Source organism: Microcebus murinus, chromosome 12 (genome assembly GCF_040939455.1).
Source record: "Microcebus murinus isolate Inina chromosome 12, M.murinus_Inina_mat1.0, whole genome shotgun sequence".
Taxonomy (NCBI): Eukaryota; Metazoa; Chordata; class Mammalia; order Primates; family Cheirogaleidae; genus Microcebus; species Microcebus murinus.
This window is the reverse complement of record NC_134115.1, coordinates 34,144,073-34,168,585: the sequence shown is the minus strand read 5'-3', so window position 1 is coordinate 34,168,585 and position 24,513 is coordinate 34,144,073. Positions and strand designations below refer to the sequence as shown.

General features: G+C 41.5%; 1 protein-coding gene across 1 annotated transcript in view; it reads right to left on the bottom strand.

Annotated features, from left to right (window-relative positions):
• Nucleotides 1–3,833: 3,833 nt before the first annotated feature.
• PDCD1LG2 (programmed cell death 1 ligand 2) overlaps nt 3,834–24,513 on the bottom strand; it is a 56,269-nt gene continuing 35,589 nt past the window's right edge. Inside the window, exons 5-7 of the mRNA XM_012737993.3 lie at nt 18,687–18,821; nt 13,113–13,162; nt 3,834–3,897 (exon numbers count right to left, since the gene is read on the bottom strand). Coding sequence (XP_012593447.1) covers nt 3,892–3,897; nt 13,113–13,162; nt 18,687–18,821 — 191 coding nt within the window. The 3' untranslated portion in view covers nt 3,834–3,891. The remainder of the gene's footprint in view (nt 3,898–13,112; nt 13,163–18,686; nt 18,822–24,513) is intronic.

Below are 24,513 nucleotides of genomic sequence, written 5' to 3'. Positions count from 1 at the left end.
AAGACTAGTCAGCAACATACGAGTGAGCTAACTGTGGATGAAAAATTTTAATAGGATAGAAAAATTACATGTTACAACTATATCCAAATTTATTCACACAAATGGACCTATAGCAAAAACAAACAGCAAAAACGCAAGTATTTGTGCTCAGAGGATGAGATCATAGGTGATTTTTGTTTGTTTGGCCTTTTTCAATTCCTCAAGCTCTCCCAAATACTATTTTTGCTCCCTTTGTAAAAGGTACTTTTTTTTTTTTTTAAAGACTTAGAACTCATCTAGCTGTTTTATTTTAAGGATTGCCATTTTATACTTTTTTTTTTTTTTGAGACAGAGTCTCACTCTGTTGCCCAGGCTAGAGTGCCATGGCATCAGCCTAGCTCACAGCAACCTCAGACTCCTGGGCCCAAGCGATCCTCCTGCCTCAGCTCCCGAGTAGCTGGGTCTACAGACATGCGCCACCATGCCTGGCTAATTTTTTCTATATATTTTTAGTTGTCCAGCTAATTTCTTTCTATTTTTTTAGTAGAGACTAAGGTCTCACTCTTGGTCAGGCTGGTCTCGCACTCCTGAGCTCAAACAGTCCGCCCACCTCAGCGTCCCAGAGTGCTAGGATTACAGGTGTGTGCCACCGCGCCCGGCCTGCCATGATATACTTTTTAGCAAATGATATCAGGGTCATAAAAAGTAAGAGTGTTAATTGTAGCCATTCTCCTCAATATATGATGAGTCTCGGAGCCGACAGTTCATGAGGCACCTGTCACAGACGAGGAGGTGCTGTGGGAATGACAAAACGCCACTCTCTCCCTGCCCTCTAGGAGTACAAAGGGAAGATAAAAAAACATGTGCTCAAATCTTCGTGATTCCAAACTGAGAAAGATGACTGCTTTCAGAGAGGGACAAAGAAAGCATTGCTGTGCCCAAAGGAAAGAGAGCTCATACTCAGTTGGAGAAAATAAAAAAAACATTCACTGGCAGATCTGGTGTCTGAAGGATGGACAGGATTTTGCCAGGGAGAATTGGGGTCCCAGACAGGGAGGTATTCTGGGTGGAGGGGTCAGTATAAAACATATTTGAGGACTGGTGAGCATTTTGACTTTGCAGGAGCATGTGGCATGTATAGGAGAGCCATGGGCCATAAAACCCATCTGATATAATTAGGCTAGAAATTTCTCGGAGAGCACACTTCACGGCTCCCCTAGGAGAAATCTTTCTCCAGATAGATCGGCATGATAATGTCCTGGGCACTCCCTGTTTGGCAAGAGATAGTGGCTGGTACACAGGGGGATGAACAGTGACACTTGATATTTATCAGGCATTTACCATGTGCCACACATGCTAGGGGCTTGATAAAGGAAAGTGCTAAGTATTATTAATAATACCTTTCTTATATCATTCATTTTTTAGGTAAAGAAACTGCTGCTCAGAGAGGTCAACTGATATATCCAAAGTTGTGTAACCCACACATGGTTGAGCTGGGGTTTGAATCTCTGATGCCAGAACCCATGCTCCACATACCCTCCGAAAGCACTTTCTCTAGAAATAGTGAGAATAAAATTAATCCTTGAGCAGAAAGAGACCACAGGGTGTATGTAACCCATTGAATCTTACCTTAAAGTCCTATCTGGTAGGAAAGCAGGGCACATTATGGGGTGTGATGAATATGGGTTTGTTGCCCTAACTTTACCGCTTTCAAACTGAACAGGCAACCTTAACCAAATTACTTAACTTCTCTGTGCCTCAGTTTTCTTATCTGTACAATGGAGACATTAGTAGTGTCTTTTTCAGAGGATTCATTACAAATTTCAATAGCATGTATAAAAAGGTTAACAATACTGGGCATATAGTAAGTACTTGATAAATGTTAAGTGTTAAGAGTGCATGCTGTAGTATAGAACATTTCTCAAGCTACGATATAATGCCTTATTGTCTCCCCCCCCCACCCCCAACAAAACCCAGATTTCAGGATACTGGAGCTGAGTAGCCCTCTCCCTGTTTGGTAGTCTAGAATATAGCCTCAATCTAGGAACAAAGATGGAAATATTTTGATAGAGGCCATTATGCCACTGGGTTCCTAATAGAGTTAAGCACAACCGTCCAAGGATTCAGCCTGCCAGTCACCCATCTGGGCCCAGGCTGGGGGCAGCATTGGTGGGCTTGCTTCCCAGGGCAGGAGGCCTTGCCTGTCTGCCCGGCTCTCTGTGGCATTAGGAAGCGCTGCTCCTCCAGCGGGGAGCCTGGATCGAGACACGGGACCTGGTAAGCATCCCTGGGCTCCCCATCCCCCGGTTGAAAACGGCATCCAAGTTTGCCTCAAAGGCTCTCAAACCTTTGGGAGCCAAATGGAATGATAGAATATGAAACTTACTGACTTGAAAGAGCCCTCAGGAAACCACTTCGCCAAAAGTAGAACACCTGAAGAATTTTGAAGAATAAACAATTGAGTTTTAAATTTCAAAATAATTTTCTGATTTATATAGACAGAGAATTGAGAAACTGAGGTGTTGTGTGATTTATCCATTACTCAGTTTCACATTCCTCCATTCCCATTAACCCCAAATTCTACTCAGTCGGAATACTAAAGAGCTTGCTTTTGGCCCACCAACCTGAGTCTGTTTGTTATACTAGCTAATGTACTCAGTAGATCAAGGGTCGAGCTTTATTGCCCCAGTATAAACAGCAAATTTAATACAACCTGTTGCTGTAACCCAGTTACCCTTCTCCCTTGACACACCGGCAGTGGGATCTTGCAGGATTTCCATACTGCCAGTCAGCAAAAGCCTTGGCTAGTCAGCATCACCATATCACAAATGTGGAAACTGAGGCATGGAAAGGTTAAGTTTAAAGTTATTTAGAGAACCAGAAAATGAGCCTTAATTTGGGACTTTGACCCTTGTAGCTACTCATCCGAAATCTCTGCAGGCACAACATACTAGCATGCCAAATATTTTTGACTATATATCATTGATTAGATAAGGTTAAAAAATAAGAATATTTTTAAAGGAAAGATGTAGTTAAAAAAGAAAAATATCATTAAACATGGTGTTGATCCAGGCTAAAAGAAATGCTTTTTAGCCGGGCGCGGTGGCTCACGCCTGTAATCCTAGCTCTCTGGGAGGCTGAGGCGGGCGGATTGCTTGAGGTCGGGAGTTCGAAACCAGCCTGAGCAAGAGCAAGACCCCGTCTCTATCAAATAAAAAAAAAAAAAAAAAAAAAGAAATGCTTTTTGATGTATACCTCAACAACAACGACAAAATACGCAATGTCTTTACTCCACAATTTGTGCACTTAGTGTATAAACACTTTTTGTTCATTAGAACAATTTCAGATGCTATCAAGATTTCCAGCAAGCCATAAAACATGTCAGTTATGGCTTGAGTTTGTACAAAGCCTTGTCTGTGGGCTCATAGTCTCCGTAGGCTCTTCCAGTATACAGAGGAAATTCTAGATTAAAAATAACTATTGACGACTTGCTTGTTTCTGTAACTGGAAATTTCCACATATTTCTGCTTCTGGAAATCACTTTAGAAATTTAGGGGGAAAGAATTCCCTTTGGTTTTAGTCTGGCAGCAAGAAGGAGCCTCCAGACACTTGCTGGCATCCAGGATCCAGTGGGGTAATTTTCTAAAGTGCAATAGTGCTTGCTCAGGGCCACAAGCTGCAGGGGTGACAGCCGGCATCAATGAAGGGGCAGGCTGCTTGACTTCTTCTCAGCACACCATGGGCCAGGTGCTGCCCAGTCTTATTGTAGGCTCCAGATTAAAGTGCTGTCTCATCCAGAGGCACTTGGAAAGTGAAAATGGCAAGCTCTGCAGGCCAGCGGATCCTTGTTCAGAGTCCAGAAGCCTCTTGACGATGTCCCATCAGGTCACCCCAACTCCCAATACCACAGGTTCAGATCTGGGAAGAAAAGTCCACAAATAAGAAAAATCATTTTTTTCTGGTTAGAAAATATATAACCTCCCCAATATAGAATGGAATGAGAAACTACTTTTTTTAAAAAGTTCATCTATCTGGAGGCAGCATGGTTTAAAACCTTTCTTTCCCTGCTTTCTACCATTGTCCTAGTCCAAATCTTCAACCCTTCTCCTCCCCCCTTCTTTCTGTGGGCTGCAGCTAGCTCACTAATACTGGAGCACATTTAATGGGGCTTGTCCACTCAAACCCTTTCATAGTTCCTTATTGTGTTGGATATTTCTACCAGTTCATTCTCCACCCTGCTGCATCCTGTTCATGTCCCGGGAAGATTGTGGGTTGCATCACTGGGTTCTTCCCTGTGGCTTTGACTGAGCTCAGTCTAGGGGACAAAGAAGGCTGCAGGGAATAGAGAGTGAGGCTGGGGTATTGTTTCCTCGACAACCTCCCACACAGGTTGTAGGTTGACTTTGTCTGTTAAAGGCTGTGGCCCCCAAAAGTCTTTCCACCTTATCTCACACCTGGATTTCTTTCCAAACAGGATCACATGGCCTTCTCTGCAGATGCTCCACGCTTTCTTGCCTCTCTGCCTTTTCTTTGGGTATTCCCTCTAGAAGAATCTGTTATTTCCTCTTCTGTCTGGGCCAAATGTCACCTCTTCCATGAAATCTTTCCTCTCCCCTGATTATCCCCAGCCTAAAGTGATACTTTCCCCTATCTCTGAACTTTCGTGTATTATTTGTATCTCTTGAATAAGACATAGACAGCCATCAAAAATATGCAGAGTTCTCACACCATTACAAATTCATGAGCCCAGGTGAGTGATGCTATTAACGACCCCCCCCCCCCACGCAGCACCCTGCTCCCCCTCTGAGACAGCGCGCTCTGTGCAGAAAGAAAGCTCGAAGTCACCTGACATGGGGTGGGCATTTCTGGGGACTCTGAGGACAGATGGGTATGGTAGGCTTTGGAATAAAGGGATAATTTGAGAATTACATGCTTTTCTAAATATGTTTCAAGAAGTACAAGGTACCTTAGAGATCTTTGCAGGGAGCTATGGCAGGGTTTTTACATCCTCCCCTCTAATTCCACCACTGTTTTAGTCTGCTTTATATACAAGAGTTCTGTCTGATATTTCCTTTGTAAAAGGAAAAGAAAAGGTAAAAGAAAAACATTGGAAACCACTGGAATAGGAAAGGGGAAAGGAAACACACCCATGGTGGAACACTGAGGCTGTGGTCAGGGCTCAGGTGGAAGTTCTTAGGAGGAAGACTAACGAAAACAAATGAAACAAAACAGAGAGGACCCATTTCTAGAGGCTATATAGAAAGTTGGCCTTTTATTTTGATTTTAACCCAAATTATGCTAATGAGGACAGTTTCTTGAGTACCTTATCTCTAATACTTCATTGTTAAGACTCTTGGATGACTGTTATTTTGTTTAATTCATCCTCATAATTCCCACATGGCCTAACTGACACAGAGTCTTGCAAATAGCAGACACTTATTACACATTTGTGAGTGGATATATGAATAAATGAGTAGCACTGTACTAGGAATCACAAGACTTTTTGTGTGTGTCTTTTTGGGCCTGCCACGTTTCACTCATGAAAGACACTTAATATCTCTTAGCCCCAATATTACCATCCCTAAAATGAGGAAGCTAGGCTACATGCTCTGTGAGCCCTAACAAACCATGGCTTGACTAACTAGAATAACTTTTTTTTTAAAGGAAAGCTGATACATATTTATGGTATCAGAATCTACTCCTAAAGCTTTACTGGCTGACTGCTTGATTGTCTGCATAAAAGCAAAAAGGCACGGGGGCCCAAAGAGCAGCACAAGTTAGGTTAGACACAAGGACGATTTCCTCAAATAGAAAGGGCAGTGTGCCACAGACAAGGACTGTCAGTGGGCCTGAGTTCTAGCTCCAATTCTACCACTAAGTTATGAGATGACTTTATGTAAGTCACCTCATCTCTTCAATCCTTGGAGTGTAGTCATCTTTTATAGTTTGGCTGGACTAGGAATCTTTGAAGAACAACTAAGACTTTGGTATGTGATCTTTAAAGAAGGTATAGCATTGCCCTCCCTAAAGAGCAATGAAAAGTCCCGTATGATGCATTGGCTACTGGGATCTAGAGAGGGGAGTAGGGTGGTTAAAAGAGCTTCAGCAACCATCGCTCTTCATCTAACAGACAGCCCAGGGTACCTAAAAATAATACATTGGGGCACTTAAAGATGTAATAAAGTACACAAAAAATTCAGGAAACAAAAGCAGAAAACATAAGTTTCTATTACCCAAATACAGTGATTCTGAGCATTTTTATGTTTTTACTTCTATTTCTCTGAAGAAGGTGGGTGTGGTGGGTATATAAAAAACATTTTTTGTTGCTGTTGCTTTTTGTTTTTTTTTTGAGATAGAGTCTCACTCTGTTGCCTGGGCTAGAGTGCCTTGACGTCATCCTAGCTCACAGCAACCTCCAACTCCTAGACTCAAGGGATCCTCCTCTCTCAGCCTTTAGAGTATGAGGCCTCTCATACACAAGGGATCCTCCTGCCTCAGCCTCTCAAGGAGTGAGCCCCAATAAACCATGGCTTGATGACTAGAATAACTCTTTTTCTAAAGGAAGCCTGATACAGATTTATGGTATCAGAATCTGCTCCTAAAGTTTTACTGGCTGACTGCTTGATTGTCTGCATTTTGATTTTAACCCAAATTATGCTAATGAGAACAGTTTTTTAGATTAGAGAACCTTATCTCTAATACTTGATTGTTAAGACTCTTGGATGACTGTTATTTTGTTTAATAAAACAAGTAGCTGGGACTATAGGCATGCACCACCTTGCCCAGCTAATTTTTTGTACTTTAGTAGAGACGGAGTCTCACTCTTGCTCAGGCTGGTCTCGAACTCCTACCCTCAAGGGATCCTCCTGCCTCAGCCTCCCAGAGTGCTAGGATTACAGGTGTGAGCCACCACGCCCGGCCATAAAATACACATTTTTAATAGAAGATGAATGATATGGTCAGTATATTTTTATATCTTATCATTTTTTCCTATTTTTTATCATATAGAAAACATTTCCCTACATCATTATTCTTCAGAAATGGAATTTTCAGTGGCAACAAATAGTCTATTGAGTATAGGTTCTAATTTTTCCCCTGTTGTATCAGCCAGAGTAGACTAGGCTGCAATAACAAATCAATATAATAAGCAAAGGTTTACTTTTGGTCACATTCCATGTATGTTGAGGGTTAGCAGGGGGCTCTGTTAATTTTAGTTACTCGGAGACCAAGGCTGATGTAGAAATCACTACCTAGAATGTTGCTGGTCACCATGCCAGATGGAAAAAGAAGACATGGCAAAGCACATGCTAGCTCTTACAACTTCCACCCAGAACTAACACACATCACTTATTCTTGCATTTAATTGACCAAAGCAAATTATATGACAACACCTAACTACAAATAAATTGCAGAGAATTGCAATCCTAACGTGCACCAAGGCAAGAGATCCCAGAAATGGTGAAACAACACTAATGACCACCACATCCACCCTGCAGAAGGATGGGAATGAGCTATCTCTTTGGCCACATTTAGTTTTATCTGAGTGTTTTTATTTTGCAATATTAAAGTTAAGGCTTTGATGGCCCATCTGGGGAGATAGGAATATAGATTTACTAAGAATAAGAACTGTCTAGGGGGAGAGACATGGATTGGAAAACCCAGCTCGGAGCAGCTGTTGCTTAAGATGCTGAGCCCTTCCAGGTACTTTCACAATAATCAGATCTTGCTTCAGTTGTTGGTTAGTGAAGCAAAACTAGCAAACCCTCCCCTTCTTATGTGGGAAGGGAGAATATTCATCTGAATAAAAGTCTGTCAGAAGTACGTGCAATGGCATGCCCAGGCCAAGTCCCAAGACGCCATCTCTCAAGGTGATGCTGAGTCAGAATAGGAGGGTGCAGGATGGCTCCTGGGCAGCCCAGAACAGAACACTTTCCTTAGAATGGGTGGTTTCAGGGTGAGGTCGAGCTAGGATGGCAGAGAATGGGCATGGAAGAATGAGAGCCCTGAGCTGGCTAGGCCTGAGCAATATTAACCATGGGCCAGGCATGGTGGCTCTCATACCTGTAATCCCAGCACTTTGGGAGGCTGAGGTGGGAGATTGCTTGAGGCCAGGAGTTTGAGACCAACCTGAGTAACATAGTAAGACCCCTTTTCTACAAAAAATAAAAAAATTAGCCATGTGTGATGGTGCATGCCTATAGTCCTAGCTACTCAGGAGGCTAAGCCCAGGAGTTAGAGGTTGCAGTAAGCTGTGATCACACCACTGCACTCCAGCCTGGGTGACTAGAGACAGAATGAGGCTCTGTTTCTTACAAAAGAAAAATTAACAATGGTAATTACTTGGAAATGAATTATAAATTATTTTTCCTTTTTTATACTTTTTCTTTTTATACCCAGAAAAAAATAAGTAACTTAAAAAATGTTCTCAAAATTATTATAAGTTATTGCTTTTTGAGCTGGTAGACTTAACTAAAATAAACAAAATTTTATGTTGATATTTCTTTCTTAGTAGTGAGCCAAGTTTAGTCAAAATCAGTCATATTCTTTTAAATTTATCACAAAATAAACTACAAGAAGCCTAGACAAATGGACATGACGAACATCAAATACTGAATAGTTACATTAACTCTATTATCTCATTTTATTACATTGACTAGGTAGACCTAAAATATAGAGACAGAAGCATCCAGAAAATAATGCTATAATCATGTGCTTGAGAGTGATATATCTTTTATCCACTTGGGGCATAAACAAATAAAAAAAGTGGTATAGACAGTGTGTATAATGCAGAGGAAAAATGAAGAGGCATGAGTCATGGGAGGGATTCCTACAGGTTAAGCAAAGGACATATAGTGTATAGGTGTGGACTCTGGACTTGGATACCTGGATCAATTTACCGGCTCTTGTATTTATTAATATTAGCCATATGACCGTGGGCAAGTTTTTTAACCTTCTCATATTTAGTTTCTTCATCTATAAAATGGGGGCGACGTATATATCTCATTTGTGAATAGTTCGGCAATAAATGTGAGTGCAAGTATCTCTTTGATAGAGTGATTTCTTTTCCTTTGGATAAATATCCAGTACTGGGATTACTGCATGTGGTAGTTCTGTTTTTAGCTTTTTGAGAAATCTCCATACTATTTTCCATAGTAGCTGTACTAATTTACATTCCCACCAACAGTGTATGATACTTCTGTTTTCTCTGCATCCTCACCAGCATCTGTTACTTATTGTCTTGTTAATAATAGCCATTCTAACTGGGGTAAGATGATATCTCATTGTGGTTTTGATTTGCATTTCCCTGATGATTAGTGGGATGTTGAGCATTTTTTCTATATATACGTTAGCCATCTGTATGTCTTCTTTTGAGAAATGTCTATTCTTGTGTTTTGTCCATTTTACAATGAGATTATTATTGTTTTTCTATTGTTTAGTTTGAGTTCTGTGTATATTCTGGATGTTAGTCCTAGGTTGGATGAATAGTTTGCAAATATTTTTTCCCATTCAAGAGGTTGTCTCTTCAGTCTGTTGACAGTTTCCTTTGCTGTGAAGAGCTTTTTAGTTTAATATAGTCCCGTGTGTCTATTTTTGGTTTTGTTGCCTGTGCTTTTGAGGACTTAGCCATAAAGTCTTTGCCTTGACCAATGTCCTGAAGTGTTTTCCCTAAGTTTTCTTTTTGTAGTTTTGGATCTGACCTTTAAGTCTTTAATCCATTTTGAATTGATTTTTGTATATGGTGAGAGATAGGGGTCTAATCTTATTCTTTTGTACACGGATATCCAATTTTTCCATTACCATTTATTGAAGAGGGTGTCCTTTCCCCAATGTATATTCTTGGTGACTATGCCAAAAATCAGTTGGCTATAAATACATGAATTTATTTCTGGGTTCTCTATTCTGGTCCATTGGTCTATGTGTCTGTTTTTATGCAAATACTATGCTGTTTTGGTTTCTATAGTCTTGTAATATATTAATATTTTAAAGTTAGATAGTATGATGCCTTTAGGTTTGTTCTCTTTGCTCAGGATTGTGTTGAGTGTTCAGGCTCTTTTTTGGTTCCATACAAATTTCAGGATTGGTTTCTCTATTAATATATCTGTGAAAAATGACAATGGTATTTTGATAGGGATTGCATGGAATCTGCAGATTGCTTTGAGTGGTATGGTTATTTTAACAATATTCTCCCAATCTGTGAGTATGGGATGTCTTTCTATTTGTTTGTATTCTCTTCAATTTCTCTCATCAGTGGCTTGTGGTTTTCCTTGTACCTTGTAGAGATCTTTCACCTCCTTGGTTCAATTTATTCCTAGTATTTTTTTAGTAGCTATTATAAATGAGATTGAATCATTGATTATGTCTGTCTGTCTCTTTCTCTTCCTGCCCCTTCACCACCATTGGCTCTGTTTCTCTGGAGAAGCCTGACTGATACAGTACCTCTTACCCCCAGCAACAGAAACTAGTTTTCCTGGGTGTCCAAAGACTGGGGCCCAGACTGATCCTCTCTCCATTCTAAAAAATCAATATCTTCATGTCCTACTCCCCATCCTTCCTAGAAGATATTAACCAAAATGTTAAATTAGTTCTTGCTAAAGAATTAATAACTGCTGAGTAACTTAATAAGGAGGAACTTAAAATGCATCTAGTAAAATCTAATGCATTGGTATTTGTCTTGACAAAACCATAAAACATTATGCTGAATATATATGGGCCATTTTTTTCCATTACTCTTGATCATTAGTGAATTGCTACATTTCATGCAGCTCTAAACATGATTAAAAAGATTTAGATCAATCAGGAAAGAATTTTGATTGCAGCTGAAACATATAGGGCACAAAATAATATATCACCATTATAAGTATTAAAATATATATGTACATGACAAAGAAATAGAAATACTGATAAATAAAATAATTATTTTTTAAAAAGAGCACCTACTCCACATTTGATAAATATATGGACAGGCCTATGGATTATCCCATATCAAAGGCAACATCATTCATCAATCACCACACTCCTCCCCCAGAAATGGTCTCCCAAGACATCCTTATCTTTGCCCCAGACATCCCTGGGCATGAAATGAGACCTATTTGCTCTTCTGGATTTGGTCTAAACTTATCAATTTACAGATGACAAAACTGAAACCTAGAGAGGTGACAGATCTTACCTATGATTATGTAGCTATCTCACAAAAAAATCTTGAATCTAAATCTCCTGAATTTGAGTCATGACCTCTTTTTTATAAAAAATAAATTTTTCAAGAATAAAACAAAATATAGAGAATAATATAGTGGACATTTATATACCTACCACCCAATTTAAAAGGTTTAGTTTGGTATTTATGATTTCCATGCTGGTTTTGTACTTTTAGTTCATATGAATGTTTCCATAAACACTACTAAGGGATTGTTTGCACATTTTTAAACTCTCTATAGTTGGTATTATAACATCTGTATCTTTCTGCAAAGGACATTTAACAAGGCTTTGAGTGTTCCTCTATTTCTCAAATAGATGTTTCTTCCCTAATTACTCAGATCCTAAGCTTTTTCTGATAGTATTTTCTCTCTAGGACAGAGGCTGCAAACCTCTGAGTGTATTTAATTTGGCTTGTTCAGTATTTAAAATCTTTTCAGCCAGCATTTAAAAACTAGGAGATTTTATATAAACATCTGGATCTCCATCTTTTCTGGCAATGATAGGCCAGTGCTGAGCTGACAGGGCCATGTGCTGTCTGGTATGTTGCAGTCTCACCACTCCCTATCTGGTTATACCCTGGGTACCTGAGAACCTCTGTTCTCAGGCCTTTCAACATTTCTACTCTATACTGAGAAGTTGAAGGGGTCACAAAGACTCTAAGGTCATGAAACTTAGAAAAACACTGGTCCCTCTTCTGGAAACTCATCTCTAAGCCAAGTAGACCATTTTATGGGAATACAGGATTTTTGTTTCTCAAGAAATGAAAGTTTTAATCAGGCCTGCCAGTGTTGACATGAAATTTTTCTGAGTCAAGAAAATATCATTGCTGATTCAGAGAATCTCAGTGTGACTGGACTTAAGTATGGGCCCTGCCCTAAGCTGCATTTGTTCCCTGGTTCTGTGCCTAGGATGTGAGCATACCATGACAAGATGTATTTTCAAGAATAGCTTTCAGGCCAGGAGTGGGAGATGAAAAGGGTCCAGAGACTAATTTCATTCCTTTCAGTCATATTTTGTGCTTATGACTGCAATGTCTATGAGCGGGACACAGACCCTAGAATTTAAGGAAGGTTCTAGGGTTGTTCATAGGGTTGTTTTGTAGGGTTGTTTTCAAAATTGATTCCTCTGGAATTCTGGTGCTCTATTCAGCAGAATTCCAACATGAGTAGTTCTGAATATTCTGAGTGACTGATGCAACCTTATTTAGAAACTTCTATGATTTGCCATTGATCATTGTGGTACACTTACAAACTCACATGTCACGTCATATGATTTCTAGATTACAAAAGGAAAGGCAGCTTTTCTCAAGAAAGCTAGAAATACCCATTTTCTGGCATGACCCAGGCCTGTCTGATCCCCAAAACACTGTGCTTCCACAGGGTCTAAGCTTTCCATCTAACCAGCCTGACTGATTTCAGCAACCCTTTGCTTTTGACCTCCCCAGCACATCGTTCCTTTTCCACAAATTCCAGTTCCAAGCCTGTTCATCTCATGAGGAGTTTTCTGTTCGCCCATACTCCTTGCCTCACAGCCCCTAATAATATACTTCTCAATCATTGTTTGTTGCAAAAACATTTCAGCTGTTGATTGCATTACAGTTGAATACCTCCTCCTTGCTGTTAAATTTTAACCATCTTTCTAACCATGTGTGCCCAGAGGCAGTATTGCCTGTGCAGTATTGCCTAGGGGTGCTCAGGAACATAGACTGAGCAAAAGACAGCACGATTGCAGACACCATCTTTGCTCCCCAAGAAAGGTCTGGAAAAACACAGGATTGAAGAACAAGCCTTAGCTGGAATGCCACTGAATAGGAAGATTCTGTGTAAGGTGGAACTATTCGGTTGCCTTTTGTGAATTAATAGGGCAGTGGCTATTTCTTAATTCAAGGTAGGAGAATAAAGGAGGTGAAAAAGAAAAGTAAAATCCTGCTTACTCACAGCTCTATTTACTTCCCTCTTTATTGTGGTGACAGATCTTATTGTTGTGTCTGAAAAAGAAAAATCCCAGAATTAGAATAAAATTAATGAGAAAATTGTTCTGTTTACAGACTAAAATATGGAAGAACAAAAAGCAAATCCAGACAAATCCACATATAGGCTGGGTGTGGTGGCTCATGCCTGCAATGCCAGCACTTTGGGAAGCTGAGGCAGCAAGACTGCTTGAGCCCAGGAGTTCAAGGTTACAGGGAGCTATGATCATGCCATTGCACTCTAGCCTGGGCAATAGAAAGAATTTTTTTTTTCTCAAAAAAAAAAAAAAAAAAGAAAAATCCATCTATTGAAGTTTAAATGTTTACTGTGGCTTGAGACCTCAGGCTGGGTAATGTTGAATGTAAAATCCGGTCCCTAGGCAAAAATTATGAATAAAGAAGGCCCCTACTTTCCATTCCTTTGTCTGTCCATGGCCCCCAGTCACTCAAAGGCTGAGGGGTAGAATTTGGGTATTCAACCCAGGAGATGTCTCCAAAATGCTCTCTTTTCTGCTTTAACCTTAATGGCTACTTCCTGTCTTCCTGCCCTGGTACAGAGCAGAAGATCTGGTCAATTAATCTGCACTAAAGTGAAAATGACAATGACATTCCACAAGTCTCCGGGCAGAAGCAAAGTTCATATAATGGGATACTGCTCACCACTAAGTTTTCTTGGTTTCATTTCTTTCTGATTTCACATGTTCCCTCCCACTCTCATTTCACATGTTCCCTGATTTCGCATGTTCCCTGATTTCACATGTTCACCCCTGATTTCACATGTTCCCTCCCACTCTGATTCCCTTTCAGTACTTGATGTCCAGCCCCTGCCATTGCCTGGGTTCCTGAACTCAGTCTATCCTTAATTCTGCTTTTGCTCTATACACCAGGTTTTCAGTAATTCTCCTCATGACCAGCCTGACCTTGGCCTGGAATTTCACCAGTGTAGTCTCCTCCAAGAGGGTTTGCATTTGAAAGGAACCCAGTGGTTAACCCACAGGGATTGCTCCCAAATGTTGACATTTCAGTAGAGGCTACTATAATACTTGACCTCAGTCCTTCCATTCTCTGTGGGCCTTAGGCAATCGTAAACCAGTATATTTGACCTTTAGTTTAAATTTCTGTAAAGTTCTGGCTCAGTCTTCTAGAGCAGTGCCACTCAAAGTCTGGTCCATGGTCTGGTGCTGGTATATTTGTTACCAGTTTTTGATGAGATAAGTATAGAAATTGAGTGTAAATGTTTAGAAACTTTAGTAATTCTTTTACTATGTTATGATTTTTCTGACTATATTTATTGAAATGTAAAATAATATTCATTGAGTCTAATAAATATTGGGCCTATTGTTTTATGCCTTTGTACTTTCCATTACATTTTTTAGTGATTCATTATAGTGTATAAAATATATTGATCCCAACATATTGGAAATTTAAAAAACAAACAAATGAACAAACTGGCCCTTCACCAGAGAGTTTGAGAAATGCTATTCTCAAGATCTGGAGACCTGTCTAGAGATCTAGATACTATAGCTGGTGATTCCTACTAGACTCCAACTAGGCTTTGCCGTTGGCCCAGCAAGTCAATGAAACAAGTCACTCAAGTCTTCTGGATTGAGATTTGCTTTCTCCATCCATCGCTCAAAGATAATACTATTTAGATCAGGCCAATTTTTATTAAGCACTTTTCCAATAAAAAAGTTTTGGAGTCAGACAGACCTGTATTCAAATCCCAACTGTATGACTTTAGAGAGTTCATATAGATTTTCTGAGCCTCAGTTTTTCATCTGCAAAATAAAGATACTACTCCCTGCCTCAAACAATTTTGTGAAATTATATGAAAAGAAGTTTGTAAAGAGTCTAGCACAGTGATATTCAATAGACCTTTCTACAATCATGGAAATGTTGCATAATATATGTGCACTGTCCAACATGGTAGCTACTGGCTGCATGTGGCTTTGGAGCACTTACAGAGTGTGAGCCCCTAAAATGTGACTGATAATTGAATTTTTATTTAACTTAAATTTAAATAGCCACAGATAGCTATTATATTGAACAGAACAGGTCTAGCATACTCACTTACATATAGTAGGTTCAATGCTTAAAAGTTTATTGAACATCTATTATATGCCAGACACTGGGCATACATTGGTGAATGAGAGAAACACATTCCTTGTACTCATGAAACTTAAAGACTCACAGATAAAGCAGAATTTGACATTATTTTTATAACAAAAGTTGCAAACTTCTCTGGAAATCAGCAGGTCACCCCAGAGCCCTGAACTATAGAATGGTTCTTCTTAGGGGAAAATGGTAAACAGATGGTAAACAGGACCTTTTGTGGACCAACAATGGCTCCCCTCTCATTATATCTTAGTATGTAGAGCTAGTCACTGAGCATAGGTGGGCAAATCTGTTTAGGAGCCAAGGAGCCTTCTGGAATGAAAGGGACCTAGATTGCTACCTCTTTACTTGACTCTCCAATGGCCTAAGACGTTGAGGACAACAGAGACCCTAAGAGGAACTCTAGAGAAGGAAGTGAGGACTGTGTCCCAGGCTCAACATAAGGGCCTAGAGTAGGAGAGGCTGGCTGTGCGCAGCTGTGGCCAAGGAAGGAATCCTTCCTTGTCTCATCAGCCCATGGAGGCCCTGCTTAAGGACCAATGCAGCATGTTGGGGGGAGCCATAAAGATTGTAACATTATCTTGCAATATTATCTGTGGCCATTGGGGGGATGGATCTGGACTAGCAAGGGTACCTTTGCACAGTGGATGGAGACACCTGGAAGGAACAGAGATTTTTGCATGGCAGGAACAGAAACAGCAATATCAAAACCAGGGCCTCCTGTAAGCTCGCTCCCCAGTAGCCTCCTGACAGTCTGTGGGAGGTGAGGAAGTACAGGTTGTAAGAGGGAGATATTGGACTTCTTGCTAAGATGGGCAAGTAGGTGCTTGAGGAATTAGCTGGAAAATTAAAAGTGATGCAATTGCATTGTAGCCCAGACCATTAAAACAGGCCCTGGGCATTTAATTGTGTGCTGGGTGTATTGACAAGAGAAGTAGGTGCTATGGAAGAATATAACAAGGGGATTTTATGTAATGGGTGTGGTGAGGGGGGCCAGAGTCAGGGGACGCTTAATGAGGTGACAGCTTAGCTGAGATCTAAAGTTGACTCCAACTCATGTGGACAAGAAGAAGAAAGCATTTTAAGAAGAGAGAATACTATATGAGAAAACTCAGAATTGAGAGAGTCAGTTGCTTCTGAAGACTGGAAAACCCTGTATAGCTAGAGCTTGGACGATGAAGGTGATGGTGATGCAATGAGGGGTAGAGACATGAATCAAAACTCTTGGGGCTTGTTGGAACTTCATCTAACGAGCAATGGGAAACCATGACAGAGTTCTGGACAAAGGAGACATGGTAGATTCTTGATTTCAAAAGCCTGTTTAGCTAATATGGTGAGAATAGACCATATTGGAGGTGGCAGGAGTGGGTGTAGGGAGACCAATTAGGAGAATTCAGCTGCAGTACAGGTTGGACTGCAGTAGTGGCAGTGAAGTTGGATCCATAAGCTTGTAAAATATTAATTCTATTGCTGCTTCCCATTTTTCAGATAGAAAGACCATCTCAGAGCAGTTAAGTGATTCATACAAGGAATGGCAACACCAGGTCCTAATCTAGCCCTCTGACCCTGGTTTAAAGCTCTAGCCGCAGTACCAGTAGTTCTCAACCCTTTTCCACGGCACATAAATTTCTGTGCATGGCAGACACATTTCTACACATGCATCCATGTATCTCCTATGAGACAAAGTAGATCTGAATACGAGTGAATTAGAGAAGGGGGTTACTATATAGGCAATTGTATGATTTCCCTCTTGTTCATTAAAAACAAAAAAAAGGATCCTTTTTCAAATGTATTCACTTAATTCTTATTAGTAACAAAGCTCTCCCAACGACAGCTGGGGCCCGAGATTCATACCCCAGCTCTGAGCTACTGATATCCACTCGCTCTTGAGATTAGGATGGGGGAGGGGGGAGGTTTTTTTTTTTTTCTACTCTATCTATAAGTGTGACTCCATTTTGTTCTTCCAAAGAAACGCAGAACAGAAGACTCAGCTGCTCATTTCTGAAGTGAATAAGGAGTCCTCAGGCCCCAGGACTGGAACTTTGGTATAAAGCTGTTTCCAAGAGGTATATGTGTGGGAGGTAAAAGACGAATGACAGAAGCTACAACTCTAATGGGCCGCATCTACCGCAGCCCCCTGAGGTTATGGGTTTACAGGAGTGATTCTACTTGAAATTCAAAGTTCTGTTGGACAAACCCTGTAATTCATCCTCCTTTACTGTGAAGCTCCCTTCTCCTCCACTTTTATTTCCTTCCTTCCTTCCTACTTTCCTTCTTTCCCTCCTTCCTTGCTTCCTTTCTTTCCTCTTTCTCTCCCTCCTCTCTCTTTCCCCCCTCTTTTCTGCTCTCCATTCCTTCCTTTTTCCCCTCCCTTCTTCTCTCTTTTCTTCCACTCTTACCCCCACCTTTTTCTTTTGACAACAGTTCTTTCTTGCATATTCTACAGTTAGAGGTTTTGTGGTCAGGAACTAAGCTAATGCACACATAGGGCAATGGACAAATAAGGATATGGCAGTATTTTATGGCGATTGAAAATATAGAGGTTATGACTGTGTGTACAGGATACAACCACCTAAAATTCCTCCCAGTCCTCAAATAGTGTTTCCCCAGATTCCTACTGAATTAATCCCAGATGTCATTTCCTTTTGTACAGACAAGGCCACGTATAGACCTCGAGAGACATGTGTTGGGTGGTTTAGGAAAGCACCAGATAGGTCTGCATATGTCCTGGGGGTTTTGTGGGCAGCCTCCTCCCAGTAAACCAAGGACAGACGCATAAGCAATTGGATCCTCAGTCCAGGGTTCAGAGGCTGCAGGCGTCCTCTGTCCCAGCTGGCACAACAGAACAGGCGTGGGTTGGTGAGAACAGAACAGGCAAAGGTGAACCTCCAGGCGAGCTGCTGGAAGGCCTCAGGGCACCACCAACCAGGTGCTTCTCTCACCCCAAATGGCCTCACAAACCCTTCTTTCCTTACCCAACCTGGGGATTTGGATTCCTGGGAGACAGGGGTGGGTTTAACCCAGCTCGTACCCAAAATGGGGCAAAGGGATGAGAACTGAAGGAATCTTCAGAAAGGATCCTGGCAGCTTCTCTCCAGCAAAGTCTGGCCTGTCTTTATGGCCAAAATAACATCACTCTCACGAGGCTGATGAAAGTTCTTGGCTCAAAGAACAAGGGAAACTCTTTCAGACACGAGAACATCACATTCCCTCTTAAAAAAAAACAAAAAAAACTCAGTGTAAGGAGCACAGCTAACTGAAGACCACAGCCATTTTCTTCTGGGGGGAAAAATCCAAAAGGAGAAGCTCAAAGTGTTTTGTTCATAAGTGGATTTAGTGTGAAGCTGGGAAGGGGAGGCCTTCGGTGCAAAGGAGAGGTTCACGCTGCAGACAGCCCATTTGGTTACCATGAATAAAACTCACTTACCTTTTCTAGAATAGAGCTTTTGGCAGAGCCATTTTCTGAGGATTATCATTGTGGCTATGAAAATTAAAGCGATGGTGCAGGAAGGGATGAAAATGTGAAGCAGCGAAGTTGGCGTGACCTCGGGATCTATCCAACCTGGGTGAAGGAAAAGCACCAGAATCCCATTACATGGCAGCTCAGCGGTAGACCAACAAGTTGGCCATATGAGTGCTCGACACACCTGGCCATAACCACCATGGCCAGGTGCGTCGAGCATGTACTCCATGCCAGGCACTGTTCTAAGTGCTCGGCACCTATCAGCTCATCTACTCCTCACGACAACCCTGTGATGTAGGCTGTACTAGAGTCCTCATTTTATTTGTGAAGAAAGTGAGACAGAGAGGCTAGAAACTTTCCAAAAATTAGACAGTAAGTGACTTAGTGGAGATACAATTCAGGCTGTCTGGTTCCAGATGCTGTGATTTTTGCTACTCTGATATATTTATCATATTCTCTTTTATCTATCTATCTATCTATCTATCTATCTATCTATCTATCTATCTAGCTTCCTTTTTCCTTTTCTTGCTCCCCCTCCTCCCCTACATCATCCTCTCTCTCTTTCCAGTGGGAAGGTCTCTCAGCCCATAAATGTCTTTCCTCTACTGACAAGCACTCACAGTGCTTAGTATACCATTAGTTATTCAATTTCAGGCATTAACAAGGTCCTTTTGAAAAACTTGAATATCCTAGGTGGTGCTAATATACAAAATCCAGCTCCTCATGTCTTGGTATGAATTAGTACAACTGGTCCTTTGCTTTGTCTCAGCTAATCAAGGTCTTGTCACTGAGGAAAAGATGAGTTTAGTAGAGATGTGGATGAGAAGAATAATTTTGCAGGCTGGGGAAAACCTTGTCAAAGGAGAGCTCTGGGTATCTACAGGTTAGGACAAGGGCTCCAGCAAGGCTGCAGGCGTGTTCACAATAGGGAGATGAGAGGGTACCCAACTTAAGTTGTGCCCTTTTCAAAAGCTTGAGTTTTGCTGCATGAAATCACTCATAGGGAATAAACATAACAGGCTGGGCAGGAAAAAGTGGATGAAACTTCTCAGGAGGAAGGGCTCAGTCCTGCCAATTTCATGGGACTACACACACTGCCTCCCCAGAGTGCCATCTGAGAACTACAGATTGTTTTCTCTGAGAAAGGATTAGCTATGATTTAGTCTGAGCTCCTCATTTTAGAGTTGAGGAAGTAAGGCTCAGAGATGCTAAATAATCTATCCAAGATCATCACTGCTAAGTAAGTTGTAAAGCCAGGGTTGCAAACCCAGATCTCTCTAACCCAAAGCTTGGTCCCCACAGATATTTGTCTCTATATAAAAGAGTGTGGTGAACATTAAGGAAGGAAAGGATAAGGAGCCTGGCTCATCTACACCTTGGTTATCCCATATTGATTGCAATCTGCTTGTTTACTTCTAGCAAGTGCTTATTGAGCACTTGTTGCATGTAGCACTGTGAGTCAAGGAGCACTGGGCTCCTCACTGTCTCCCACAAAGGGAGGGGTCCCCACCTCAGTCCCTTATGCAAACTCTTGCCCTGTGCAGATTCTCCCTTAGTTCCTTCCACATGCAGAAGCTCTACTCCTCCCTGAACACTTTCCAAAGTTGAACATGCAACAGGACATCAATCCGCTTAGATGTATTTGGAGGCCAAAGGCTTTATTTATCTAAGTCACCTCTCAATTCTCTATGGAGAGAAGCACCAGTTACATGAAAGGTAAGATTTGTTGGGCTAAATTGACTGTCTGTCTAGTCCACCTAGCCTGATCTTCCTAGTCATTAGTTGCCTTGTGATAAACTGCTGGTTATTCCTTTAATCTATCATCTCTTTATTCCCTAATATTAGGGTGTCATCTGGACACAAGTCTTCTCGGAGACTGTATTTCCAGGCCTCCCCTGTAGTTAGCTGTGCCCAGCCATGCAAACTAAGTTCTGGCCAAGAGAATGGATCTTCTGGGTCTTGGCCTTAAAACCTTGACTATGTCTTCTACCACTCTTTTTCCTTTTTGAGGGCTGAAGCATGGATTTGGCCATGACCTAGCTTTGAAAATTCAACAGGGACAACATCTTGGAGATGTTTTCCTGGAAGCAGAGCAACAGGATGGGAAGAACTTGGATCACTGAATGAAAACAAAGTATGAAACACAACTACTTGGGTGCTCTGAACCACCTGAATATTACATAGAGAGAAATATATATCTTGTTCGAGTCACTTTATTTTGGGTTGCGGGTCTCTTTATTATGATAGCTTAGCCTTTATCTTTTTTTGTGGGAGAGTGGGGGGGGGGGGACAGAACCTCACTCTGTTGCCCAGGCTACAATGCTGTGGCATCAGCCTTGTTCACAGCAACCTCAAACTCCTGGGCTCAGGTGATCCTTCTGCTTCAGCCTCCCAAGTAGCTGGGACTACTGGTGCATGCAACCACACCCAGCTAATTTTTTCCATTTTTAGTAGAGATGGGGTCTTGCTCCTACTCAGGCTGGTCTCAAACTCCTTAGCTCAAGCAATCCTCCTGGCTCGGCCTCCCAGAGTGCCAGGATTACAGGCGTGAGCCACCACACCTGGCCAGCCTATATCTTAATAACATATTTTTCGATATTGTCTTATAATAACTGCAAACTCTTTAACATTGATATAATGATGCAGTGGGAAAAAATGTTTGCCTTGTCCTTACCAAATATATACTAACAAGGAAGCCCTACATCTTGCTAAAGGTGCCATATTTTTTTTCTGTTTCCACACTTTCTGAGTGCTAAACACTTTGCAAGCATATTTCATTTAATCCTCACAATAACCCAATGAGGTGTCTACCATTATTTACCCTCATTCTACACCGAGGATAGACTGAATGCTAAGGTGGTTCAGTAGTATGTTCAAGTCCTCAGAGCTAGTAGGTGGCAGAGAGGGAAGATTTGAAATTTAAGTCTGTCTGACTTCAGAGCCCAGAGCCCACGCTTTCGACAACTGCTGGGAGTCACCGCCAGGTCTCCTAGAAGAGCGTCTCTTTTCTGCCAGCCCCACAAGAGTCTTTTTACAGTTAGTTTTTGTGCTCCAGTCCCATTACATTTCCGAATGAAAATACAACAACTAGCTGAGCAGAAAAACCCCTATTTCAAAAGGAAAATGATCCTGCTGCTCCTGAACTTCTTCTTGAGAACCAGGATGCTCATTCTGGAGTCACTGGAGCACCCCCCACCCTGCATATTCTCATTTCTGTGTTTGTTTTGTTTATTCATCAACTTCTGGAGAAGCTTGTGGTGGTTCACAGCAGTCAGCAGGTCAATTTATGAGAATGAGTAGAAAGGGAACAGTCATAAGACAACTTAAAAGTGCCTTTGAGAAATAGAAGCAAGGAACCCATGAGAGGATGTGTGACTTTGGTTATTTTGTGCTGGCATTTGTGTCACAAACCAAGACACCATCTGGCCGCTCTGATCTGCCTGTCCACATGGTCCGGCAGCTGGGATGATGGGACTGAGATTAACCAAGACCAAGTCTTCAACCTACCAATCTGACATTTATTGAGCTCTTATTAGGGGCAAAACACTCTGCTTTTGCTTTAGTCTGAATATAAAGAAGCAGTAAGGGAGAAAAGACAGACATAATCACAATGCAAACAAACAAATGGTGCAGGTAATAGATCTTAAGAGACGAGATGAGAGAAAGACCCTTTTGTACCCTGGAGTTATCTGAGCTACCCTGGAGAGAGGGTGGGCTTGGAGCTGGGGAAAAAACTGACTGAACAAAAAAAACATTTGTGTGGGGAAAAAACTGACTGAACAAAAAAGGCATGGAGGTGGGAAAGGTGCAAAAGGTAGACTCTCATTGTCTCTAAATTCATCTTACACAGGACCTTATTTCCCTGCAGAGGTCTCACATAAGTGTCCTTCTAGAAAACCACATTTCATCCAAAGTACTGGCCTACACTTAAGCAGGCATGAAAGTCCACATTACAAAGGACTGTTGAGCAAACAATTCTAGGAGGAAAAATTCCTGTGGGTTTGTTCATTTAAGCCTCAAAAGAGTTAGTATGGATTAGTTATAGCACATTTTTTTTTTTACGGGATGACAAATCTGTTGGTCTTAACTGTGATAGAGAGAGGTAAATAATGTTAAAAAGATCAATTTGCCTAATTCATTTTTTCACCCAAAGTTGTTCCTAAAATTGATGTCTTTCTTATGTCTTTATTTCTGTCAAGTTTCTCAGCATGTCTCCTCTCTTTACTCACCTACCTCATCATGGTAATTTAGTCAGAAAGAAGCTGGGCTAACTTTAGTGTTGGAATTGGGTAGTGACGACGTGTAGTTAGATGGGGAAGTGGGAGACAGGGATGACAATGCATCTAGCTGCCTCTGCAAATTTTATCTGAGGGGAATTTTTTTTTCCAGAAGAAGATACTAGGAAAGTAATGACGAGATGGGTATTTATTTAATCACTTTAAAGTTCTCAAATTTTGGTCTGTGGATCATTGCTAAACCATGAAAAAGTTTCTTTTCATTTGGATAGAGTAGGTATCTCTGATGCCCCAACTCATATTGTCTGCCCATGCCCTGGTTTTAGCCTTGGCTGAATGTGCCTGGTGGTGATGGTGCTGTGTGGGGTCTATCTCTCTCCCCACTGACCATCTCACCTCTAGCACGTTCTGCTTCTGTGCCAAGGCTCCCCAGTGCTGAGGGTCGGCCCCTCTCACCATTACTTCCAATAGCCCACTTACATTTTTCCTTCTCATCCTCATGAATTTAGGCTCTACTGGATCAAAGGTCTGGCTTTCTATGGGGAATTCTCCTACTAGGGGATATTGTACTTGTTCTACTGTATATAAAGTTATAGCTACTGCCTGGTCACCTTAAACTCTTCACACTGGCAGACCAGTGGGCAAAGAAAAGAGTTACCATACTGGTGGAGTTATTAATCTTGATTACTGTGAACATCTTGAATGATGTTACATAGTGGAGGCAAAAAGAATATGTCTGGAACGCAGCAGGGATCCACTGATTCACTGGTGGTTTCTTACTTCCACATCCAGTGATGATGAAAAGATATTTGCAGCAACTTTAGTCTTAAGGGCAAGGTGACCCAGGGGTCAGGTCTCTTAGGGTTGAAAGTCTGGGTCACCCTACCAGGCAAAGAAATTATTCCATCTGAAGTGCTGGGTGAGGGAAATATAGAATGTGTGGTGGATGAGAGAAATGACAACTATCAACCGTGGCTTGGGATTGATGGCATCAGTGGGAATAGTAGCTTGTTCCACAAACTCTTCTTTTGTAGAGCTTACAGCTGCTTCCCAGCTGGAAGGCTCGGTGATGGCGTGGACTTAATGTAGGGCATGAGTGGAGGTGAGCAGTGTAGAGGGGGACTGTGCTTTCCTGCCTCACTTCCTCTCAGCCCCAGCTCTGATTTCAGCCAGCTATGGTAGAAGTCTGGGTGGGCTTCCACTCACTTCAAGGCTAGCAATTCGCCTCAGGTGGCTACCTTGCTTTCTGCCCTGGGACTTTTCTGATGGTACAGATGCCATGGGAGCTCACTCAGCCCACAAACGTGCCTAGCTCAGGGGCAGAAAAGAGTTTACACTCCTGGGGACAACTGTCAACCAGTGAGGGTGAAAGTAAATGGACAAGTCCTTCCACCTGAAGTTCTTTGAGTGAACATCTTAGGATGCATCTACATACTTCCCAGGTGGTCCTTGAATATCTGAATTCCTGTTGTCTACACCAACAACTTTGATAATACACCTTCATATTTGCTTGTCTTTCTTTCCTGTCTTAAAGTCCTAAATCTCTGATTTCTGCC